The sequence below is a fragment of the Daucus carota genome, chromosome 8 (genome assembly GCF_001625215.2).
Source record: "Daucus carota subsp. sativus chromosome 8, DH1 v3.0, whole genome shotgun sequence".
In the NCBI taxonomy this organism is placed as follows: Eukaryota; Viridiplantae; Streptophyta; class Magnoliopsida; order Apiales; family Apiaceae; genus Daucus; species Daucus carota.
Window position 1 is genome coordinate 22,076,187 of NC_030388.2, and position 21,135 is coordinate 22,097,321.

Genomic DNA, 21,135 nt, shown 5'->3' on the forward strand with positions numbered 1-21,135 from the left:
TCTTAAGTTTTTTAAGATCCACGAGCCTCTTGGAGCTCTATTTTTGATCATCCTCTTTATATTTTGAGTTGAGAACCTATTTAAGAGTCTATTGTAGATGCTCTAACATTATGCAAAAAGAAGTTTGTGGAGAAATAAAATACCATATACATATAGAGGAAGACTTAGAGAGTGCTTTAAGGTGGCAGCTTATCCCATAATAATATACATTAACTTATCTTACTCAGTTACTTCAGGAAACATGCCCGATCAGTAAGAAGCAAACAAAAAACTGACATTCATAATTCAATATATCATACGTAGGCCACTACATCATGAAACTGAAGTATTTCATGTGCTAGAAATGAGAAAAACTAAAGTTGATCAGTAGCCAAACAAGTCATGCAAAAGAACAATCACCACACAAAATTGTAGATTTACTATAAAATCTAATTGACAAGATATCACTAGATGCTATTATGGACAGACTAAAACTAAAATTGGTTCTTGCAACAATCACAATCAAAACTATATTATCCCACTATTTTTATTTGCTCCAATTGCATAGCTATCAGTATACTCCCTCCGTCCCATTTTATGTGAGCTGGTTTGACTTTCACGGAGGTTAGGAAAGAGTAAATTTAGTTTAAAAGTGGGTAAAATGGTGGGACCTACTAAAATCTAATAATAGATTGGAGAAAAGTAATGGGTGTAATAGTATTTATTTAATAAAAAGAGAGTATAAAATAGATAAGTGGTGGGTGTAATAGTGAAAATTAGGGTTCAGAAATAGTAAGTATAGTAGGTTCATTCTTTTTGAAACATCCCAAAAAGGAAGTGTCACATAAAATGGGACAGAGGGAGTACTGATGTAGTAATAAATGCTCTTAGACAATTAAATCTTTAAAGTCAATTTGTTGATGCAAATATAATCTAATAGAGAAGTAATTTCCACTTTCTGAATTTTATTGGACAATTCTTAGGCATCCAAAATATTCAAACCAAGAGCTAGCAACTCAGTCTAGAGACGAAAGATTATGATCTCGAAAAATAGCAACTCATTCTACAGACGGAAGATTATGATCTCGAAAAATTCGTCGCAGCAACATATACATATCTATCTCGACAGACTATTCAAGAACACTGAACAATTGTCTTTATTAGTCAGTTTAATTACAAAAAGACAATGCAAAAGTACTTGCAGACCCAATTTTCTAATAAGTTGGAAGATGTTGCATTCAGTTTCAAAGAATCTCAGGAAAATTATAAAAAAAACAGAGTTATTTGAGAGAAGTACAATGTATCAGAAAAACATAAAATTGATATTGATATTTAACATAACAAGATAACAACAAACTCTTTTAAAATTAACTTTACAACTAACTCCAGAAATTTACGTATATCTTTTTTCACCACAGATACTCAATTCGAACCTAATATCCGTGGAAGTCTTACATACTGATACACCACATGCCCCTCATCCGTGAGTACCTCTTCGTCTTCTACCACCCAATATACCTCTGGTAGATATATGTCAACTCATTATCTTCATTTACACGGTAAATGACAAGACGTACATCATTTCCAAAAAATCTTGCATTTCGCATAGCAATGTTACCATGAGACATACGTTGATTCCTCAGGACTCTCACTCTCATTCCATGCCTTTCGACAACATGAGCAAGAGGGGTCAGTCGGCCCCTCTTAAATTTTTGTCATTGCTTTTATATAATTACATATAACATAATGTCATGAAACGGTAAAAAATTACGTAATCTGAATATTAAGTTTTTGTTGTCTATATTTTCATTTTGGTATCTGTCATTTTAATCAAACTGGACATTACTTATTTATGTTATTAAACGGTAAATATTTATATAATATGAATATTATTTTTTTACATGTGTTCATTCCTTTTATCGGGTCATTATGTAATGCGACTAGCATGAGTTGGAAACGAAGTCTAAATTGTTTCTCGACTTCAATCGGAGGAACATGCCCAATTTGTGCACTCTGGACACGAACAATCTGATGGTCAGCCGAAAGTTCGATTGTTTGTCGATAAGAAGTGAAACGGTTATTGGTGTTATCCATATATTCATCAAAACGCTGAAGGAGTCTACGAGCTGGATCCATGTTAGATCCAAAGGCTAAATTCCTGAAACAAAAGGAACGATTTAAACATAACCGGTTATGTTGATATAATTATTTTTTTAATTAAGTACAAATTCATTTAATCTTCTCATTTTACTAGCCTTTACCCGTGCGAACCACGAGCGGATATATAGTTCATAATTTACTATTTATATATTAAATTTTAACATCATTTTATCAGTATTTTAATATTAATGAATTGAATTTTAATTAAATTATATTAACCAACAGATTATTCTCACAAAAATTTAGTTTTTATAATTTATTATCTATTTATAAATATAGTTTTGTTATTAATATGTGATAATTTATTATCCAGTTAATTTAAAATCAGAATTTTCATATTTTCGTATTACAAATTAGAGTTAGAAAGGGTTTCACGTTACGTAAGTTAAAAAGAGTTCGGTTATGTTGTTCTAATTATTTTTTTAATTAAGTACAAATTCATTTAATCTTCTCATTTTACTAGCCTTTACCCGTGCGAAGCACAAGCGGATATATAGTTCATAATTTACTATTTATATATTGAATTTTAATATCTTTTTATCAGTATTTTAATATTAATGAATTGAATTTTAATTAAATTATATTAACCAACAGATTATTCTCACAAAAATTTAGCTTTTATAATTTATTATCTATTTATAAATATAGTTTTGTTATTAATATGTGATAATTTATTATCCAGTTAATTTAAAATCAGAATTTTCATATTTTCATATTACAAATTAGAGTTAGAAAGGGTTTTGTTCTTGCTAAAAAAAGATATTTAAGATTATATATTTATAATTTTATTTTTAACATCATTATAACTTTTTATGAAATATTATATGATAATGTATTGTCATGAGTGTTTTTATTCGAAACTATTTAACAATGTAAGAGTAATAGACATTCACATGTTGTAGACTTGTAGAGTACCCTCATATTGTAGACTTGTAGTGCAAGAGGGGGAGTACCAAACCAAAAAATATAACTAAAATCTTGGATATAGATTGTTCATCGATGTAATATTATTAGTGCAATAGATACATAATAATAATAATAATAATAATAATAATAATAATAATAATAATAATAATAATAATAATAATAATATACAAAGATTCAAAATAATCTAATCTATAATGAAATATCCTAAATATAAGGCGTGATCAATAAATTTTGGATTGTATATATAATGAAACCAACATCTGAATCTTTATATCATACAAAATTCTACTATGAAAAAGGTTTTTTTTTCCAAATTCTACTATTGATTATTATAGGAGAACAATTCTGTCATAAAACAATTTTTTAATTATAATTGTTACTTTTTCTATAAATTCTTTCAATCTTGCTGAGGTCGATAGAATTTTGAAAGGGCCAAAGTCTACGTTCAAAGTAACCACTAATGTTAGTAACCATTAATGTTAGTACTCTTCATATGCTCAAGCTCTTACAAACTGAGGTGATGTTACTGGATTCAAGAGAATCTTTGAGGAGTGGGAATCAACCTGCCTTAATTATGATGAAAGGCTAGCAAAAACTGCGATAGTCCTTTGCTTAAGAATAAATTTTTATAAATTAATTGAAAAGGTCCAGTGCATTATACTCGCTATAAGCTAAGAGGAGGATACGAAGGGCGGTGATGTAACGTCTCCGGAATTGCTCGATTTAGTCTTATAATTTTCTTGAATTTTAAATTGAAAAATAAAATTGTAATTCAAAAAATAGGCTGAGGGATTCTGAAGGTAATACAATTCTTTTTTTTACTGGATTTAAGAGGTAATACAATAATTTTCTTATTTAGGAATCCTAAAAAGAATAAGATTGTTGTTTATTGAACAATCATAGAACAAATACAATTCTTGTACACTAGTATTACATAACAAGTTCAATTTCCTCAACATTAATGAGTACAAATAAAAAAGCTTCCCTGTAACCCCCCCCCCCCCACACACACCAGTTCGGTTGAACACACACTTGAGTACTAATTATGTCTTGAGTACTAATTATGTTTTATTGGGGTTTGAGTAATCTGATTATTAATTATTGTTTTTGTTATGATCAATTAACTGAATAATGGTTTTGTGATCATATCTGATCTGGGTATTTTGAGTTATTGATTATTCGAGTGACCCTTAGTTCTAAGTTTATCATTTGTTTATTCATATTGTGCCATGGCTTCTTTTTGTCTCGCCATCAAATGTTTGATCAGTCCTATTTACTGTTATACTGTGTTATTTCTCCGAAAAGATTTTTGATGATATGATCAAGTGTTGTACACCTGTTATGATTTGGGGGTTTTATTATGATGCTCTGGAATGTGGGTTTTTGATGATATGCTCTGGAATGTGGGTTCGTAAATTTAATGTTTTGATACATAAAATGTGTAAAGAAGGTAAATCGAAAGAAGCCCAATTGGTCTTGAAAATTGTGGCAATACTTGCAATTGTAACTTTGTTCTTTAGTTATTTGTTTGTTTAATCCTTGAGTTTTGGTGTTTTTGGCGATTTTTCATGTTACAAATGAAACGCTTCGTTGTTCGCTTCGCATACGATGAGACAACTTGACCGATGGCATAGCGGTGGTGGCCGAGGGTGATGGCAACGGCGGTTTCGGAATAAGTATGGGATTCGGTTTCAGAACGGAAGGCGTTAATTGTGTCCTAATTGAGGACGTTTATTGTGCCTCTTAACTGAGGGCGTAAATTGTGCCTCCTAATTGAGGCGTAAATTGTGCCTCTTAATTGAGGGCGTAAATTGTGCCTGATTTGAAGGCCTTAATTGTGTCTTAATTAAGGACGTTAATATTTTATTAATTGTGCCTTAATTAAGAGGGGTGTATTGGATTGGGATTTTAAAGCATTTTTTTGCATTCATGAAATCCGAGGGTATTCGATTGGGATTGTTTGAAATCCATTAAAATCTTGAGGTATTCGATTGGGATTTCAAATTATGCTACAAAATCTGGTGGTATTCAATTGGGATTTAAAATTATGATTTAAAATCCGATGGTATTCAATTGGGATTGTTTAAAATCCATTAAAATCTGATGGTATTCAAATGCTGGTGGATTTTTTTTCATTTCATAAAATGATGGATTTTGTGGCATTCTTCAGTGTATTTTAAGTTTTTTGAAATCCCACCAAATTCAATGGGATTTTGAAGCATTGTACCTAAATCCTATAAACTCTGCGACATTTCATTAAGAATCCGCACAAAATCAAAATCCCGTACAATCCGTTAAAATCCATAGACTAAAAACAATGCATTAAAATCCCAATCGAATACACCCCTCTAAGAGTTTAATTGCCTCAATTATGAGTTATCATGATTGTGGGAATATTTTTGATATAATCTGTTATATATATCGACTTATATTTTTAATTATTGTTTCCCATGTTTTATTTTCAGGATTATTGGAAGAAGACCGGTTTTTCTTTTCGGACATTAAAATTTTATTGTCTAAATTTCCCCGATCATCTTGCATGTCCGACGGTTAGATAATAAGCTTTCTTGAATGAAAGAATTATCACGGTGAATTGCCGATTCATATTTCGTTGAGATTCATTCTCATTATCAAAAAAAAAATACAATTCTTGTACGATATTTTTATTATCGATAGTAGTCTTATAATTTTCTTAAATTTCGAATAAAAAATAAAGGATCGTAAAGATAATACAATTATTTTCTTATTGGATTGTAAAGGTAAATATAATTATTTTTTTTATTTAGGAACCCTAAAAGGAATAAAATTGCGTTTATTGAACAATCATAGAAAAAACACAATTCATATTTAAGATTTGTATGATAATAGAATTCTTATTTTTGTTTTAGTCTTATGATTTTCTTAAATTTTGAATAGAAAATAAAATAATAATCTAAAAATCAGGTTGAGGGATTGTAAACTGAATCGTGCGGTTTGTGTAAAATTCAAACCGTAACCACACCACGAAATTTAAAAACCACGTTTTATGGTGCGGTTTGAATTTTTCACAAACCGCACCACGAAACTTAAAATCCAAATTGTGATATTCAGGATTTTTTCTACATTTTACCTGTGCTACGCATTGATCGATCAATTTTTCAAATAAAAATAATTATGTTAATATATAAATTAAAGTACTGGTTATTTTGATATCATTTATACAATTTTATTAAATTTAAATATATGTATAAATTTTCTAAATAATTTATTATATCTTAAATACTTTAATTTTGATCAAATATAAATGTCCCGTTATTATTAAATGAAACATATAATAAATCATATTTTATCTTCAATCAAATATTATATAAGGATCGACTATCGGTTCAAGAATTATGAAATTCAATCTCTGCTTCGAATTTCAGAACCCAAAATCTAAACAATATGGGTTCGGTTTCATCTTAATTCCCGAATTTGAACAAATAATGATATAGTATATTTTTCGATCACAGTTCGAACGACAAATAAGGATCCACGAGTATTTTGAAAAATCCTAAAAATTTTAAAACTAATAAAAATTAAAATATATTTTAAAATTAATCAGTTAATTACTCGACTATGAATTAATTTTAATTATCATATAATCAAAAATACACATAAAATTATTATTAGTAAACCATAATACAATATAAAATAGTAAAAAATAAAAGAGAATAATATAAGTACATATAAAATTATATTATTTTTAATAATTTATGTAAAAGAATAATTTAATATTTTAGGGTCATAAATTTTTCCAATTTCCCGTCCCGAATAAAAGAGTGTCGTGATAGTTTCTATAGCTTTCTTTACGGGACGGTTCTATATCCACGTCCAATGGGGAAACACTGATTTCTGTTTAAAAGGTGAGTGAAGCCGGTGATTTCAGCGGAAGTGATTTCTCCATCCCTTAGCATCTGATTAAAGTTTGGCTGGTTGGCTAATGGCTTATATCCCCGCCCCATCGCGAAAAAGAAAAGGTGATGATTGCAGAGAGCTAACACTCGGAGAAATTACTCGTATCCGAAGAGGGGTAAATTATTTTTCAACTAATATTGTCGAAAATTCAATTGCTTGCTGATGTTCTTGTAGATATATTTGTGGATTTCAATTATTTGTTTTGTTTGATTATTATACCTTTTGTTCTCTAAAGAAAAAAGAAGATGGCTTAAGAATGTTTCATTTTGAGAAATTTGTTATGCGTACAATGTGTGGCGCTGCAGCCTTTTATAGGCCCTGTACTATCACCTTAGTTTGTAACAGAAAAGTAACAGAAAGTCTCAAATTACACTTCACTTCCTCTCACTTATAGTAAATCACATATTTAGCCCTGCAATATCCTGTATTCTCAAAAACTCTCACAAACTTCATTCAGGCCCACCTTGCATTTGTTAAATATTTCAAAATTTGAAATTGGTTTGGGTTTGACAGACCTTGTGTAACTGGTGTACAGTTAACTGGCTTTTTATGTTTCTCAGAAAGTTATGCCGATTCATCTACTTTTTGAATGTGCCACCGGATACGCCCTTATTCTTGCCCGTGGAATCACTGAAGTTGGGATGGTCAAATTTGAATCAGTCGAGGAGTACCTCAACCAATCAGAGCAACCCTTTGAGCTTGAATCTTATCTACCATTTTCATCGGACGAGAATGCCCTAATTCAAATGAATGCTATTTCCAAGTGTAAAGTTCATTTCTGTCTTAATCCACTTCTTTCCATGTATCCCCTCTTCTTTTACACAAAGTTGTATTTTTGTTTCTTTTTTAGCACTCGTGACTGATCAGTTACAGAAATTTCTCGAGGATGCTCTTCCACAACCAAAAATGGGAGGAAGTAGGTATACTGTTGGAGTTGGTGATTCAATGCTGGGAGCAAGGATTATAAGGAAAACAGGTTTATGTGTTCGAAGTGCTAGACTGATTAGTGATGTCATGCGTGGCTTGCGGATGAAAATTAATCAACTGATAGGCTTGGGGGTATGTTGTTCTTTTTTCAAACTAGCATTTACAACATCTATTATATATATATATATATATATATATATATATATATTGCTCAAATACAAACCACTAAAATAAAAACTAAAATGGAAACCAAGAGAAACTATACCTAAATGACCTCACCCACCCCCTATATGTCATCATCCACCTAAGGCCCGCCCTCACCACAACTCAATCCACCCCGGGCCCGCTAGGGCCTCGCTAAGGCTCCTCACAGGCCCTGGACATGCTCCAGACAATCTTAAAGAGCCAAACCTTGGTCCCACTATGTTGCCACTAGGCCCCGACCCGGCCCTATTAGGCCCCACTTAGACCCCGTCTAGGCCCATGTCGGGATTCATCCCCGGTCCCAAAACCCGCATCATTCTACTTAATCTCATTGGTTTCTATTTAGTTTCTATTCTAGTAGTTTCTATTAAAGTAGGACACACACACACACACACATATATATATATATATATATAATATATATAGACACACACACACACACACACTAACACTTCTGAATTCTGATTATATGCAGCATGGTGAATTGGAAAGGGCTCAACTTAATCTGGCGCGCCTTTACAACCGGACGTGTACTCAAAAAATCATCAAAAGGCCGATCTTGGTTTCATCATTTTCTTCGTTAAAAAAACAAATTAAGGTTGTGCCATTTAGATTTGAAGGTGTTTTTAAAACCAAGGGTAAAGACAACATGTTGTGCACCAAAAATTTAGTACCCGGCGAAGCTCTTTATGGTGAAGAATTAATGCGTGTTCAGGCGAGTTGATTTATCTGTGATTAATATTTGCCTCTTAATTGATTTATGTAGTTATGAATCTCCATGAATATTATTATCTTTATGTTGAAACTGCTTTTTTTGTGTCACGTGTTAAATTCTTTAAACCAACGTATTAGTTCTCAATTAATGTCTTAAAAAGGCTCCATATTGGTCCTTTGTCCTTTTTCAATGTTGTCGTTTAATGCACAATAATGCATAGCTTTGTGTTTCCATCCGCCGACCAAGTTTTTACTTATTAGGAATTATTTCAATCTTTTTATCTCAGAATGAGGGGGACATAACTGAAGTCGAGTACAGAGTGTGGAATCCCTTCAGATCGAAATTAAGTGCCGCAATCATGTATGGTGTTACCAACATATGGATTGTAAGTATTATCATATCTCGGAACTTGAAATAGAATATGAGTTGTGTAATGTACTGATCAATCTAAATAATTATTTTTGTTTTATGTTTTTTAGAAACCCGGCTCTCGTGTTTTATACTTGGGAAATGTATGTGGACTTACGGTTTCTAATTTGTCCGATCTTGTTGGTTCGGTAAGTTATGTAGTCTGTCGTAGGTTACATATATCTATCATTTATACCTTGACCAGACATGTGTTTCAATAGTAGTTTGAAAACATATTTACATAATTTTCATTTGCAGGATGGTATGGTCTATGTAGTGGGGTATATTGATGATGTTGTGGGCATGGCCGGGACAAGGCCAAATGTTGTGACAATTATAGAAAAATTCTGGAATCATGGGAATTACCGCATGCTTGTTAGTACGGTTGATGTGATCTTTGCTGAGTATGATCGTCATCTGGATGAGGTTCTCTTCTGTCCCCGTAATATGAAGTTTAATATTTCATACTCCATTAAGTGCACAATTTCGTGTTAAGTGTTTTTAAATAAATTTGGGACAGGGGTCTTACTCTAATTATAAATAACTTTTGTAATACTATATCTTTTTAATCATGTATAGTTCATCATTCAGTTTTTGTTTTGCTTATTTCATATGATAGTCAGTATGATTTCCATGTTTCAAATAATGGGCTAATGGCTATTAGTTGAATATCTAATATATCTTTGTAACCATGCTCATTTGTGATATTTCATAATTCTTCGTATGTGCGTAGAGAATTACACCTTACTCAATAACTTGTTATGTTCTATTACTATTCTGGTTTACATAGTAGTGATTTTGGTTTTGTGTTTGCTAGTATGTTGCAGAGACGCTATTTATGGTTAATAATGTTCGTTTCTATCTTAGAGCTGGTGGGCATTACATGATCTCTACACGGGTTTGTTTTCGATTATTATATGATTTACTGTGTAATAATGTCTTTGATGTCTTTGTTGAACTATGCTGATGACTAATGTTAATTGTAGGCGAACAACCTCAATTCGACTGGTCAAGTTAAAGATGTTTTTACTATTCATTTCCAACGAAAGGAATTTAAGCAAATTGAAACAATCATGCTGAATTTGATGGAGGGAGCATGTTCCTTGGTTGTTGGTAGTTATCGCTTACTTGATGATTAAATGCATGTTCAAAGGTGTGTTTTTCTTCAACGGTAGATCTTAAATTTAAGTTGTTGGTGTTGTGTATGAATTTTGTTTATTTTAATATACTAGTTTTTCTTTCATATTTGCTTTCTTTCAAATTATGATTTGGTTGTCATAACCATGACTATGTTTATTGAATTTAAGCCTTTAGTCAGTGCCCTCACAATTGTGATCTCATAGCATCCCAATGACAATATACGTGTTAAGGATCTGAGGAGTTATTTCTCGGTGATCGATCATAAGAGATTAGGCAAGTCAACTACAGTTACTCATAACATGTAGTTAACGTTCATAATTATGATTGATGAAAAAAGTAAATGGATTCCCTAGCTCAGCATTGACTTCCAATCCCCAACCATCCCCCCCCCCCCCCCCCCCCAACCCCCAACCGGTCAAAACCTCTTGTTACTAAAATACAGTCTTATTGGCATTTGGTTAATTTTTAAGCAGTATTTGTTCATGTTATCTAGTTGATTGTTCTATCTTTGGTAATGCTTGCATTTTATGTTGTTTCTGTTTAGTTTTTTGCATATTTTGCGGCCGTAACTTTTATTAATTATTAGGTCTTCGAGTATGAAAAGATTTAAATATTGACAAATTGGAATTACCTAATGATATTGGGGTGGCCAAGGTCTAATTGCATTTCACAAGTTGTGATAATAAACCAAACCAAACGTACCCGGTATATCCAGCTATTTGTAGTTTACGTGCTATTGTCTTGATGTTCTGCTAGTCTTATATATCTGTAATCTGTTGTTTGCAGGGATCCAACTTTGGATGGAATGGCTCCACTTTGTAGACTTGTCTGGTGTTTGGTTGTTTCTATATTCAATTTGAAGTAATCTGAATCCTTTTCAAAATTAGGTTTAATTTTGTATTTATCTAATACTACTGTGGTAGTTATAAATATGATATTCAGTAATTTGATCATCATCACATTTTGTTTTCCGATCTCTTTGAAGATGCTTCATGCATTTCTTCTTTTGTTGTTCTCGAGATAAACATAAATGCTGCTTCCAACATTTACGGTGTACCTGTCTAAGTGTAACTGCTTATGGTTCATGTTTGAAGGATGGTGAATGGCTTGTGTTAGATAAAAAAATGGCATGATATGATTTTCCGTTTGGAGAAGAAGCCTTAACTAAGGTTTTGTTGCAAAGTGTGGAATGCAAAATTCAAACCTTATCAATGGATTTCTTATAGTTGCGTGACCAATAGAAATTAGCAGCAAATCTCCCTTGTCAAGTTGCTTGTCTATCTTATTGTAAAAAATACCTGCTCTTTCTCGATGGTGTACATCCCCTGATCCTTCATTAACCGAAACTATGAAAAGAAGTTAGAAGAACTGGATTGCATCATGAGAGATGAAAAACTTGAATGGATCATGCTGTCTTGGTTTGTAATTTAGTAGTGATGTAGTGAAGAAAGAAAAGTTATTCATGTTGATCCAAATTGAACATTTTCATCCAGGTCGGCCAGTCTGTGTTGTGTTTCGCGTACATTGAGCTTTGAAGTACTTGACAACTGCATTAATCTTCCTTGGTTTGCTGAAGTCCTTCGTTCGAGAGGAGGCTCTCATTCTGCTTGCCAGAATTCTTTGAGATGGAAATTATATATATCTAGTCTTTTTTCTTTTCCAGCCAACCATACAACGTTTCTCCTAATTTACTTAAAAAATTCTATTAGGAACCATTCTGTCAAGAGTCAAGGTTATTGTTCGATAAAAATCAAGGAAATGATTCTAGAATGGAAAGGAGAGCTTCGACTTGGGGGTGTAAATAAAAATGAACTACTACTATAGTAGAGACTCAGAGAGTAGCGGAGAATATGTTTGTTACATGATGTTACGCCTTCATAACCAAATATTATTGGTTAAAATTATAAATCTCCACACCAGGGATTGCCATTTATTGTTATTTGTGTCTTCATCATCTTCAGAGTAAGGTCATGGAAAACTATTTAGATGTACTAGAACCAGAGAATACAGTCCATCAACGAAATAGCATGTTTTTTTTTAAAACCTTATTTCTCAGTCGAGCATGCATTTAATCACACTACACTAAAATCAGGATCGAATTTAAAACAAGATTCATAATCAAGAATTATACTTCTATTAAATTTAATAAATATAAATTTTATCATTTAAATAAATAATTTATCAAATTTATTTTTTTATTATATTTTTTATAACTTAAAAATTATCTATAATATAAAATTATTTGTACAATTTAAAGTGCTTATTTATACTATTAAATCATTATAAATCATAAGACATTAATTTAAATCTAGTCAAACAAGCTCATAAATCAGCAACTAATCCCAACTGATTTGCTTAAATATGAGCATTCATTCCCTCAAATATAGTATATTGGCAAAACTTAGCATTCAAGAAACATCATGCAATAAAATCAGAAATCAAATAGTAGTAGAAAACTTCAAATTTGATCTACGCTTTGCACTAACAAGCCTTGCAAAATACATGAGGTTCTGCAAGTTGCATCGAAACTATGTTAGCACCAAATTCAAAAAAAATTGAACAAGATAAAAAAACATGCTACATATTTGGAGTGTCAGTAATTAATAACATATCTCCAACCGGCTTATTTTCAGGAATACAACTTAGCATATATTGTTTTCCCATAAAATGAAGGTATAAAAAGAAGAGTGGATTACTGTCCATATTGTTATTATAGCAACAGCTTACAAGATAATGATCAAAGACCAAAGACCAAACTAGAAATTATAGGCTAAAAGTGCCCACCTCAAAACAAGTATTTCATGGAGCAGGGATACATAAAATCAGCCAGTTTTTTCCTGTTTAAAGCTCTAAATCATACATGAACTCATAAAAAGGATACCGCTCAAGCAACTGCAAAAACTTGGTCTATCAATATAACTCTGCAGCAGACTAATCACTCCTCTGTGAAGTTGAGTGCAAGATCCCAATAGTGAGGAACTCCAGCATCAGAAAATACCCTCCGAGCAGCTGCTTCACTCCTGCACTCATGGACAGTAAACCTGTTAAAACTCGGTTTAGCAACACTTCCTTGCCACACTAAGACACATTTGTTTACAACAGCTTCATCCTCATCTTCGTCTTCATCTCTCACAGCTGCAGCCCAGTCTATTCGTTTAAGCATAAGCTTCCCATACCGTTTGATGGACTTACTTCCACCTTCAACTACCACAACAGTAATGCCGTCAGATATCACAGCACTTCCTGTCAATCGATTTTCCTGGGCATTCACATCAACCTTAAAGCGGGTCTGACGGTGTGAAAGATCATTAATTTTATAGACAGAAACTAGCGTCTCTAGTGTATTAGGGTCATCAAAAAGTTTCCTTTTCTTCTTTCCACTGCGTTCATCAGGGGTTAGCTTCCGTGCCATATTTCTGTCGACATGAGCTTGTTCACGCTCAGCAGCAGCGCTTCTGATTTCCATTTCAAGTCGAGTAGGATCTTGGGTTGCTTCAGAACCAAGCACTTTCATCAGATTGCTCATTTTAACTTTGGGTTTAGGAGGTTCTATCAGGCCTTGCCTGATCATCTCTTGCTTATCTTTTTCCCTAGCAAGTCGTCTCTGTGTACGGAGTTTCTTCTGTTCTTTCTTCGTCAGTTTTAAGGGTTGAGGAGGTGGAGGAGCAGGTTCAGCAGGTGGCTCAATAGGCCGTGGATGTTCCACATAAATGGTAATTTTCTCCATCCTCAACTTATTTTCCGCTATTTTACCGTCACATATATCATCGTAAGTACCAGCCAATAAAAGAGGTGCATCCCTGAAAATAATGAGCAATCGCATACGCTTGTTACTTATTTGACATGCTAAATTTGATCAACAAAGGGCAAATAATTAGAAAAAACACCAAACTTTGCATCACTACTATCGTACACGAACTTAAAAACTTCAATATAGGATCTGGCACTTTTCACAAGTGTACATAGGCACGTGCAGGCAATCACCAATGTAATTTTAAAATGGACCTGGCAACAACCTTACACTCCCAATATTATGAAGCTGATTTCTCAATCAGCTTTATTATGTGAGTTTAGCATTTTTAACAATATAAACAGCTAATATCATCTGCAACCCAAACCCCACATGTAATATGGAATGGTACGAAAAAGAATTTAATTCACATGCTTGATAAAAAAAACTTCACATGTTGAGTTCTACATATAATGAAGGAACCAATTAAGTAACATAATCAGTAAGCACAGTTTCAAAGAGCATAGATAGACTTTACTGCTATGATTCATAAAGACCCGACAACAATTTAAAGCTAATAAAAAATATATTCTCTTAAAATAAATCAAGCAGAATTATACTGTATTATGAAAGATTCAGGTATCTTACCACCACTCAACTTCAGGAATTGGTTCTTTTGGTTTCTCTTTCACGATCACTCTCTCTGATACCTCAATCAGGTTGGGATTTATATCTGGCTCTGCTTTAGCTTTTGCAAACTGTGCTTGCTTGACCCTCAACTCTTTCGCTTGTGCTTCACCAAATTGACTCTGAAAAAGAAATTAGAAGTGGAGAATAAAAAAAAATGTTAACATAACCAGAGCGAGAATAGAAAATATAAACCAGAATACCTTCAACTTAGTAATCTCTGCATCTCTCGACCATTTACCCTCCTCTACAAATAGAAAATTCATTCCATTTGATATTTACTAGATATATTTTAAACTTTACAAAAGAGGCTAGATGGTATGATTACCCTAGACATAGTTATATGGACTATGTTTTTTTTTTTGACAGATATGCATGCAGAGTTAATGCATAATATATGAGACAAATGATAAAATAATCTTAACATCCAAAATTCTGAATATGCGGTAACATTTTAAAATGAGACTGCTAAATAAATTCACTTGTGGAAGGTAAATAATACTAGTAATGTTTTAGGGTGAATGTTGCAGCACTGTCAGTTCTTTGCTCTCTCCGGCCTTCAACTATATATCAGACTCTGCAAGTACAAATTCATCAAAAATTCTGAGTTACTGAATTTAGAACTTCAAATTTATCAAAGAAACATTTTAGAAGTCCGGAATTTAGTAAAAAAATCTACATCGACTACTTTGTTTTCAGCTTTACAGCCAAAAGAACTCCTATATAACATCCAAGCAAGTGAATACGGGATCAAAAACCCACCACAGGTCGGTACAAAAGTAGTAACAAATTGGTATACATGTTGTCCTCGTAATTAAAGGTTTCAAATAGTGGGATGTTACATCCTTCCTCGCGCATTAACAGTTTTGTATTTAATTATATATAGTTTAATAGAAATCTTTAATAAACTGATATCCATTCTTGACATTGGAATAGTCAATAATCCCTAGCTTATATATACTAATTTATTAATCATATAAATAATGAAGCTAAATTTAAGGATCTATGAAAATTCTTCATAGATCAGGATTTAATAGAGTACAAGACATAATATTTGGGAACCAAATTGTATAACTTATAATATATATTTGGGAACATTGTCAAATTATAATTATAAGTTATAATATATATTAAATTATAAGTTTAAATATTATATGCTTATTAGGTAGTAAATGGGGGATTTCTATTAAATTTATATTGGTATACTATTCCAATATAAATTTAATAGAAATCTTTAATAAACTGTTAATGAAGCTCCCAAGGTACTCAGGATAGCTTAATATAGTAACTTGCATCTTCATTCCAGACTCGTTTGAAGTTAAAAACAACTTGTAGCTTCATTTTTGGTTGTTTGAAATTGTAATCAACTTGTAGTTTCATTCTTGACTCGTTTGAGCCCGGAAACAACTTGTAGCTTCATTACTGACTAGATTGAAGTTGGAAACAACTTGTAGCTTCATTCCAGACTCGTTTGAAGTTGAAAACAACTTGTGCCTTCGTTTTCGGTTGTTTAAAATTGGAATCAATTTGTAGTTCCATTCTTGACTCGTTTGAGCCCGGAAACAACTTGTAGCTTCAATATTGGTAGATTGAAGTTGGAAACAACGTTTAGATTCATTCCAGACTCGTTTCAAGTTAAAAACAACTTGTAGCTTCATTTTCGGTTGTTTGAAATTGTAATGAACTTTTAGTTTCATTCTTGACTCGTTTTAGCCCAGAAACAACTTGTAGCTTCATTATTTACTAGATTGAAGTAAATAATTGATCGTTTCCCATCTGAAAATGAAGCTACAACCGAAAATGAAGCTTACATAGGCAATAATAAATTGTCCCACCATCAGTTTACTCTATCGATTATTAACTCGTAAAGCTCAATTATATGAAACACCTTAAGGTTTTTCTCCCGGACTAGTTGTTTTTGAACAAATTAGTTATAGAATAAAATAGTTTCATACTTCTCTCATCCAATTGCATAACAAGGTGTTTAACTATATTAACCTCTATTTGAACTATATTAATTACCCTAAATTCATTACTCCCTGGGATAAATTCTTAGACGCTATAAGATTTCTTCTTATACTCCACAAGGGTTAAGAACACGAGATTTGAAGTAGTAATGTTGCCTGCGCTAGGTGAGAGCACGCTAGGGGTCTGCAATGCATGCTGTGTCAAAAAAGACATAATATACAGTCATCGTTTTTCTCCCCTTTTGTGACTTATGCATTGTGCCCTCCACAACACATATTTTTGAAGAATTTGTTGTCCTCCATGAAGTTATTTCGCTGACCCTGCTTCGTCCGATATAACTATATAATTTGAACAAAGTTTTGAGCGCGCAGGACAGAAAAATACACATGATCTGTCGACTCCAAAGGAGAAACGTTTATACTCTAAATATTTACACACAAACAACTCAACCAGAATACAATTATTAAAGGCAATCCAACGAATTTGATTGATGACGATCAATTGCCATGTGTGTTTGTGGAGAATGAAGAAGAAAAAAAAAAAAAAGAAGCTATGACTCGAAAACTTGTAAAATCTCCGATATTGGAGTGCAGCACAAACTAAGAACATGGAAAAAGCAAAGTTGAATGTACACTTCATTTTATCAGAATAGAGATGCTAGAATCTTGCGGTAGTTGTAACTGCCAGTTAATGAGTACAGTATACGTGTAGACATACTAACATAAATACAGTATGACTTAAATGAATTTATTTTATATTAAAAATAGAAAACTGTCAAACAAATGTCAGCCCTTGGATGGAAAATGAGTGGATGGTGGATACTTTGTCCTCCAATACTCCAATCATTATGTGTACTCCATTGAACTTTTCTCTCTCTATATATATATATATATATATATATATATATATATATATATATATTAGTAATAGGGCATCAAGATAAGACTTATTGGAATAGATGTACAAAAGTTATGTCCTAAACTACTAGGACACTATTTTTTTAATATTTATAAGGCAATCACTAGGACACTCTTGGACTTGCTCTAATACCTAGGAGCATCTCCAAGAGTCTCCTAATAGACTCCTAAATATAATATAAAAAAATATGACTCTTAGTAATATAGTATAATTTTAAGAGTGATAACTCCAACAATGCTCTCTATATCCTCTCATTATTGTATATTTTATTCATATCTAAACCCACTATGTCAAGGATTTAAATTCATGTAGTGGAGCTACTACATGGCTCTTAAAAATAGAGGAGAGAGGAGAGACTCTTAAGTTTTTTAAGATCCATAAGAGCCTCTGGGAGCTCAATTTTTGATCATTCTCTTTATATTTTGAGTTAGGAGCCTATCTAAGAGTCTATTGTAGATGCTCTAACATTATGCAAAAAGAAGCTTGTGGAGAAATAGAGGAGAGAAAAGAGGCTCTTAAAATAGAGGAGAGAGAAGAGGATCTTAAGTTTTTTAAGATCCACTAAGAGCCTCTTGGAGCTCAATTTTTGATCATTCTCTTTATATTTTGAGCTAGAAACCTATTTAAGAGTCTATTATAGATGCTCTAACATTATGCAAAAAGAAGCTTGTGGAGAAATTAAATACCATATACATATAGAGGGTGACTTGGAGAGTGCTTTATGGTGGCAGCTTATCCCATAATAATATGCATTTAACATATCTTACTCATTTACTTCAGGAAAAAGGCCCGATCAGCAAGAAGCAAACAAAAAACTGACATTCATATTTCAATATATCAGACGTAGGCCACTACATCATGAATCTGAAGTATTTCATGTGTTAGAAATGAGAAAAACTAAAGTTGATCAGTGGCCAAACAAGTCATGCAAAAGAACAATCACCACACAACATTGTAGAATTACTATAAAATCTAATTGACAAGCTATCACTAGATACTATTATGGACAGACTAAAACGAAAATTGGTTCCTGCAACAATCTTAATCAAAACTATACTATCCCACTATTTTTATTTGCTCCAATTGCATAGCTATCAGTATACTCCCTCCGTCTCATTTTATGTGAGCTGGTTTGACTTTCACGGAGATTAAGAAAAAGTAGTAAGAAAGAGTAAATTTAGTTTAAAAGTGGGTAAGTGGTGGGACCTACTAAAATTTAATAATAGATTGGAGAAAAGTAGTGGTTGTAATAGTATTTATTTGATAAAAAGAGAGTATAAAATAGATAAGTGATGAGTGTAATAGTGAAAAGTATGGGTTCAGAAATAGTAAATATAGTAGGTTCATTCTTTTTGAGACGTCCCAAAAAGGAAGGGTCACATAAAATGGGATAGAGGGAGTACTAATGTAGTAATAAATACTCTTAGACAATTAAATCTTTAAAGTCAATTTGTTGATGCAAATATAATCTAATAGAGAAGTAATTTCAATTTTCTGAATTTTATTGGACAATTCTTAGGCTTCAAAATATTAAAACCAAGAGCTAGCAACTCAATCTAGGGACGGAAGATTATGATCTCGAAAAATAACAACTCAGTCTAGAGACGGAAGATTATGATCTCGAAAAATTCGTCGTATTAACATATACATATCTATCTCGACACTATTCAAGAACAATGAACAATTGTCTTTATTAGTCGGTTTAATTATAAAAAGACAATGCAAAAGTATTTGCAGACCCAATTTCCTAATAAGTTGGAAGATGTTCCATTCAGTTTCAAAGAATCTTAGAAAATTTATAAAAAAACAGAGTTATTTGAGAGAAGTATAATGTACCAGAAAACATAAAATTGATATTAATACTTAACATAACAAGATAGCAAACTCTTTTAAAACTAACTTTACAACTAACTCTAGAAATTTACGGATATCTTTTTTCACCATAGATACTCAATTCGAACCCAACATCCGTGGAAGTCCTACATACTAATACACCACGTGCCCCTCATCCGTGAGCACCTCTTCGTCTTCCTTTTCGTCTTCTTCTCCGTCTTCCTTTTCGTCTTCTACCACTCAATATACCTCTGGTAGATATATGTCAACTCATTATCCTCATTTACACGGTAAATGACAAGACGTACAGCATTTCCAAAAAATCTTGCATTTCGCATAGCAATATTACCATGAGACATATGTTGATTCCTCATGACTCTCACTCTCAGTCTATGCCCTTCGACAACAGGGGCAAGAGGGATCAGTTAACCTCTCTTAAATTTTTGTCCTTGATTTTATATAATTAGTTTTATATAATTACATAATGTCGTGCAACGGTAAAAAATTACGTAGTCTGAATCATTTTGGTATCCGTCATTCTAATCAGAGTGGATATGACTTATTTATGTTATGAAACGGTAAATATTTATATAATATGAATATTATTTTTCCCCTGTGTTCATTCAAATTAATATCGCTACAAAATATTATATACGACATCCCTTATTTTCGGAGCTGCATCCGCCACTGGATGCACCCGATGAACAATCGGAGAAACATGCCTAATTTGTGCACTCTGGACACGAACAATCTGATGGTCAGCCGGAAGTTGTTCGATTGTTTGTTGATAAAAAATGAAACGGTTATTGGTGTTATCTATAAATTCATCAAAACGCTGGAGGAGTCTACGAGCAAGATCCATGTTAGATCCAAAGGCTAAATTCCTGAAACAAAAGGAACGATTTTAAACATAACCGGTTATGTTGATCTAATTATTTTTTTAATTAAGTACAAATTCATTTAATTTTCTCATTTTATTGTTCATCAATGTAATATTATTAGTGCAATAGATCCATTAAATGGTCATAATAATAATAATAATAATAATAATAATAATAATAATAATAATAATAATAATAATAATAATAATAATAATAATAATATACAAAGATGCAAAATAATCTAATCTATAATGAAATATCCTAAATATAGAAAATTAGAGAGGACGTGATCAATAAACTTTGGATTGTATATACAGTGAAACCAACATCTGAATCTTTATATCGTACAAAATTCTACTATGAAAAGGGTTTTTATTACAAATAATTGATTATATAATTATTGTAATTCTGATTTTATTTGTATTATTAAATAATTTTGAAGACATGTATTGATTATTATAGGAGAACAATTCTATCATAAAATAGTTTTTTTTAATTATAATATTACTTTTTCTATAAATTCTTCCAATCTTGCTGAGGTCCATAGAATTTGGAAAGGGCCAAAGTCATATGCTCAAAGCTCTTGCAGGTGATGTTATTGGATTCTTTGAGGAGTGGGAATCAACCTGCCTTGATTATGATGAAAGGCTAGCAAAAACTGCAATAGTCCTTTACTTAATAATAAATTTTTATAAATTAATTAAAAAAGTTCCGTGCATTGC

The 21,135-nt window shown here is 32.1% G+C and overlaps 2 protein-coding genes across 3 annotated transcripts; one reads left to right on the forward strand and one right to left on the reverse strand.

Moving 5' to 3' along the window:
• Positions 1-6,891: 6,891 nt before the first annotated feature.
• LOC108197840 (rRNA 2'-O-methyltransferase fibrillarin 1-like) lies at positions 6,892-11,370 on the forward strand. Of its 2 annotated transcripts, XM_017365552.2 has the most exons (10): positions 6,892-7,117; positions 7,563-7,767; positions 7,853-8,061; positions 8,609-8,848; positions 9,135-9,233; positions 9,328-9,405; positions 9,515-9,682; positions 10,074-10,154; positions 10,243-10,409; positions 11,183-11,370. In XM_017365552.2, the coding sequence occupies exons 1-9, from the start codon at positions 7,028-7,030 to the stop codon at positions 10,393-10,395; spliced, it is 1,323 nt and encodes a 440-aa protein (XP_017221041.1). In that variant the 5' UTR covers positions 6,892-7,027; the 3' UTR covers positions 10,396-10,409; positions 11,183-11,370. The 2 variants fall into 2 exon arrangements, with proteins under 2 accessions (XP_017221041.1, XP_063938550.1); XM_064082480.1 differs by lacking the exon at positions 11,183-11,370 and having other exon boundaries at positions 6,906-7,117; positions 10,084-10,154; positions 10,243-10,383.
• Positions 11,371-13,064: 1,694 nt separating this feature from the next.
• LOC108203598 (protein RDM16) lies at positions 13,065-15,083 on the reverse strand. Its single transcript, XM_064083457.1, has 3 exons — positions 15,017-15,083; positions 14,775-14,935; positions 13,065-14,196 (listed from the first exon to the last, which is right to left on the reverse strand). Exons 1-3 carry the CDS (start codon positions 15,077-15,079, stop codon positions 13,332-13,334), a joined length of 1,089 nt encoding a protein of 362 aa, XP_063939527.1. The 5' UTR covers positions 15,080-15,083; the 3' UTR covers positions 13,065-13,331.
• Positions 15,084-21,135: the final 6,052 nt, after the last annotated feature.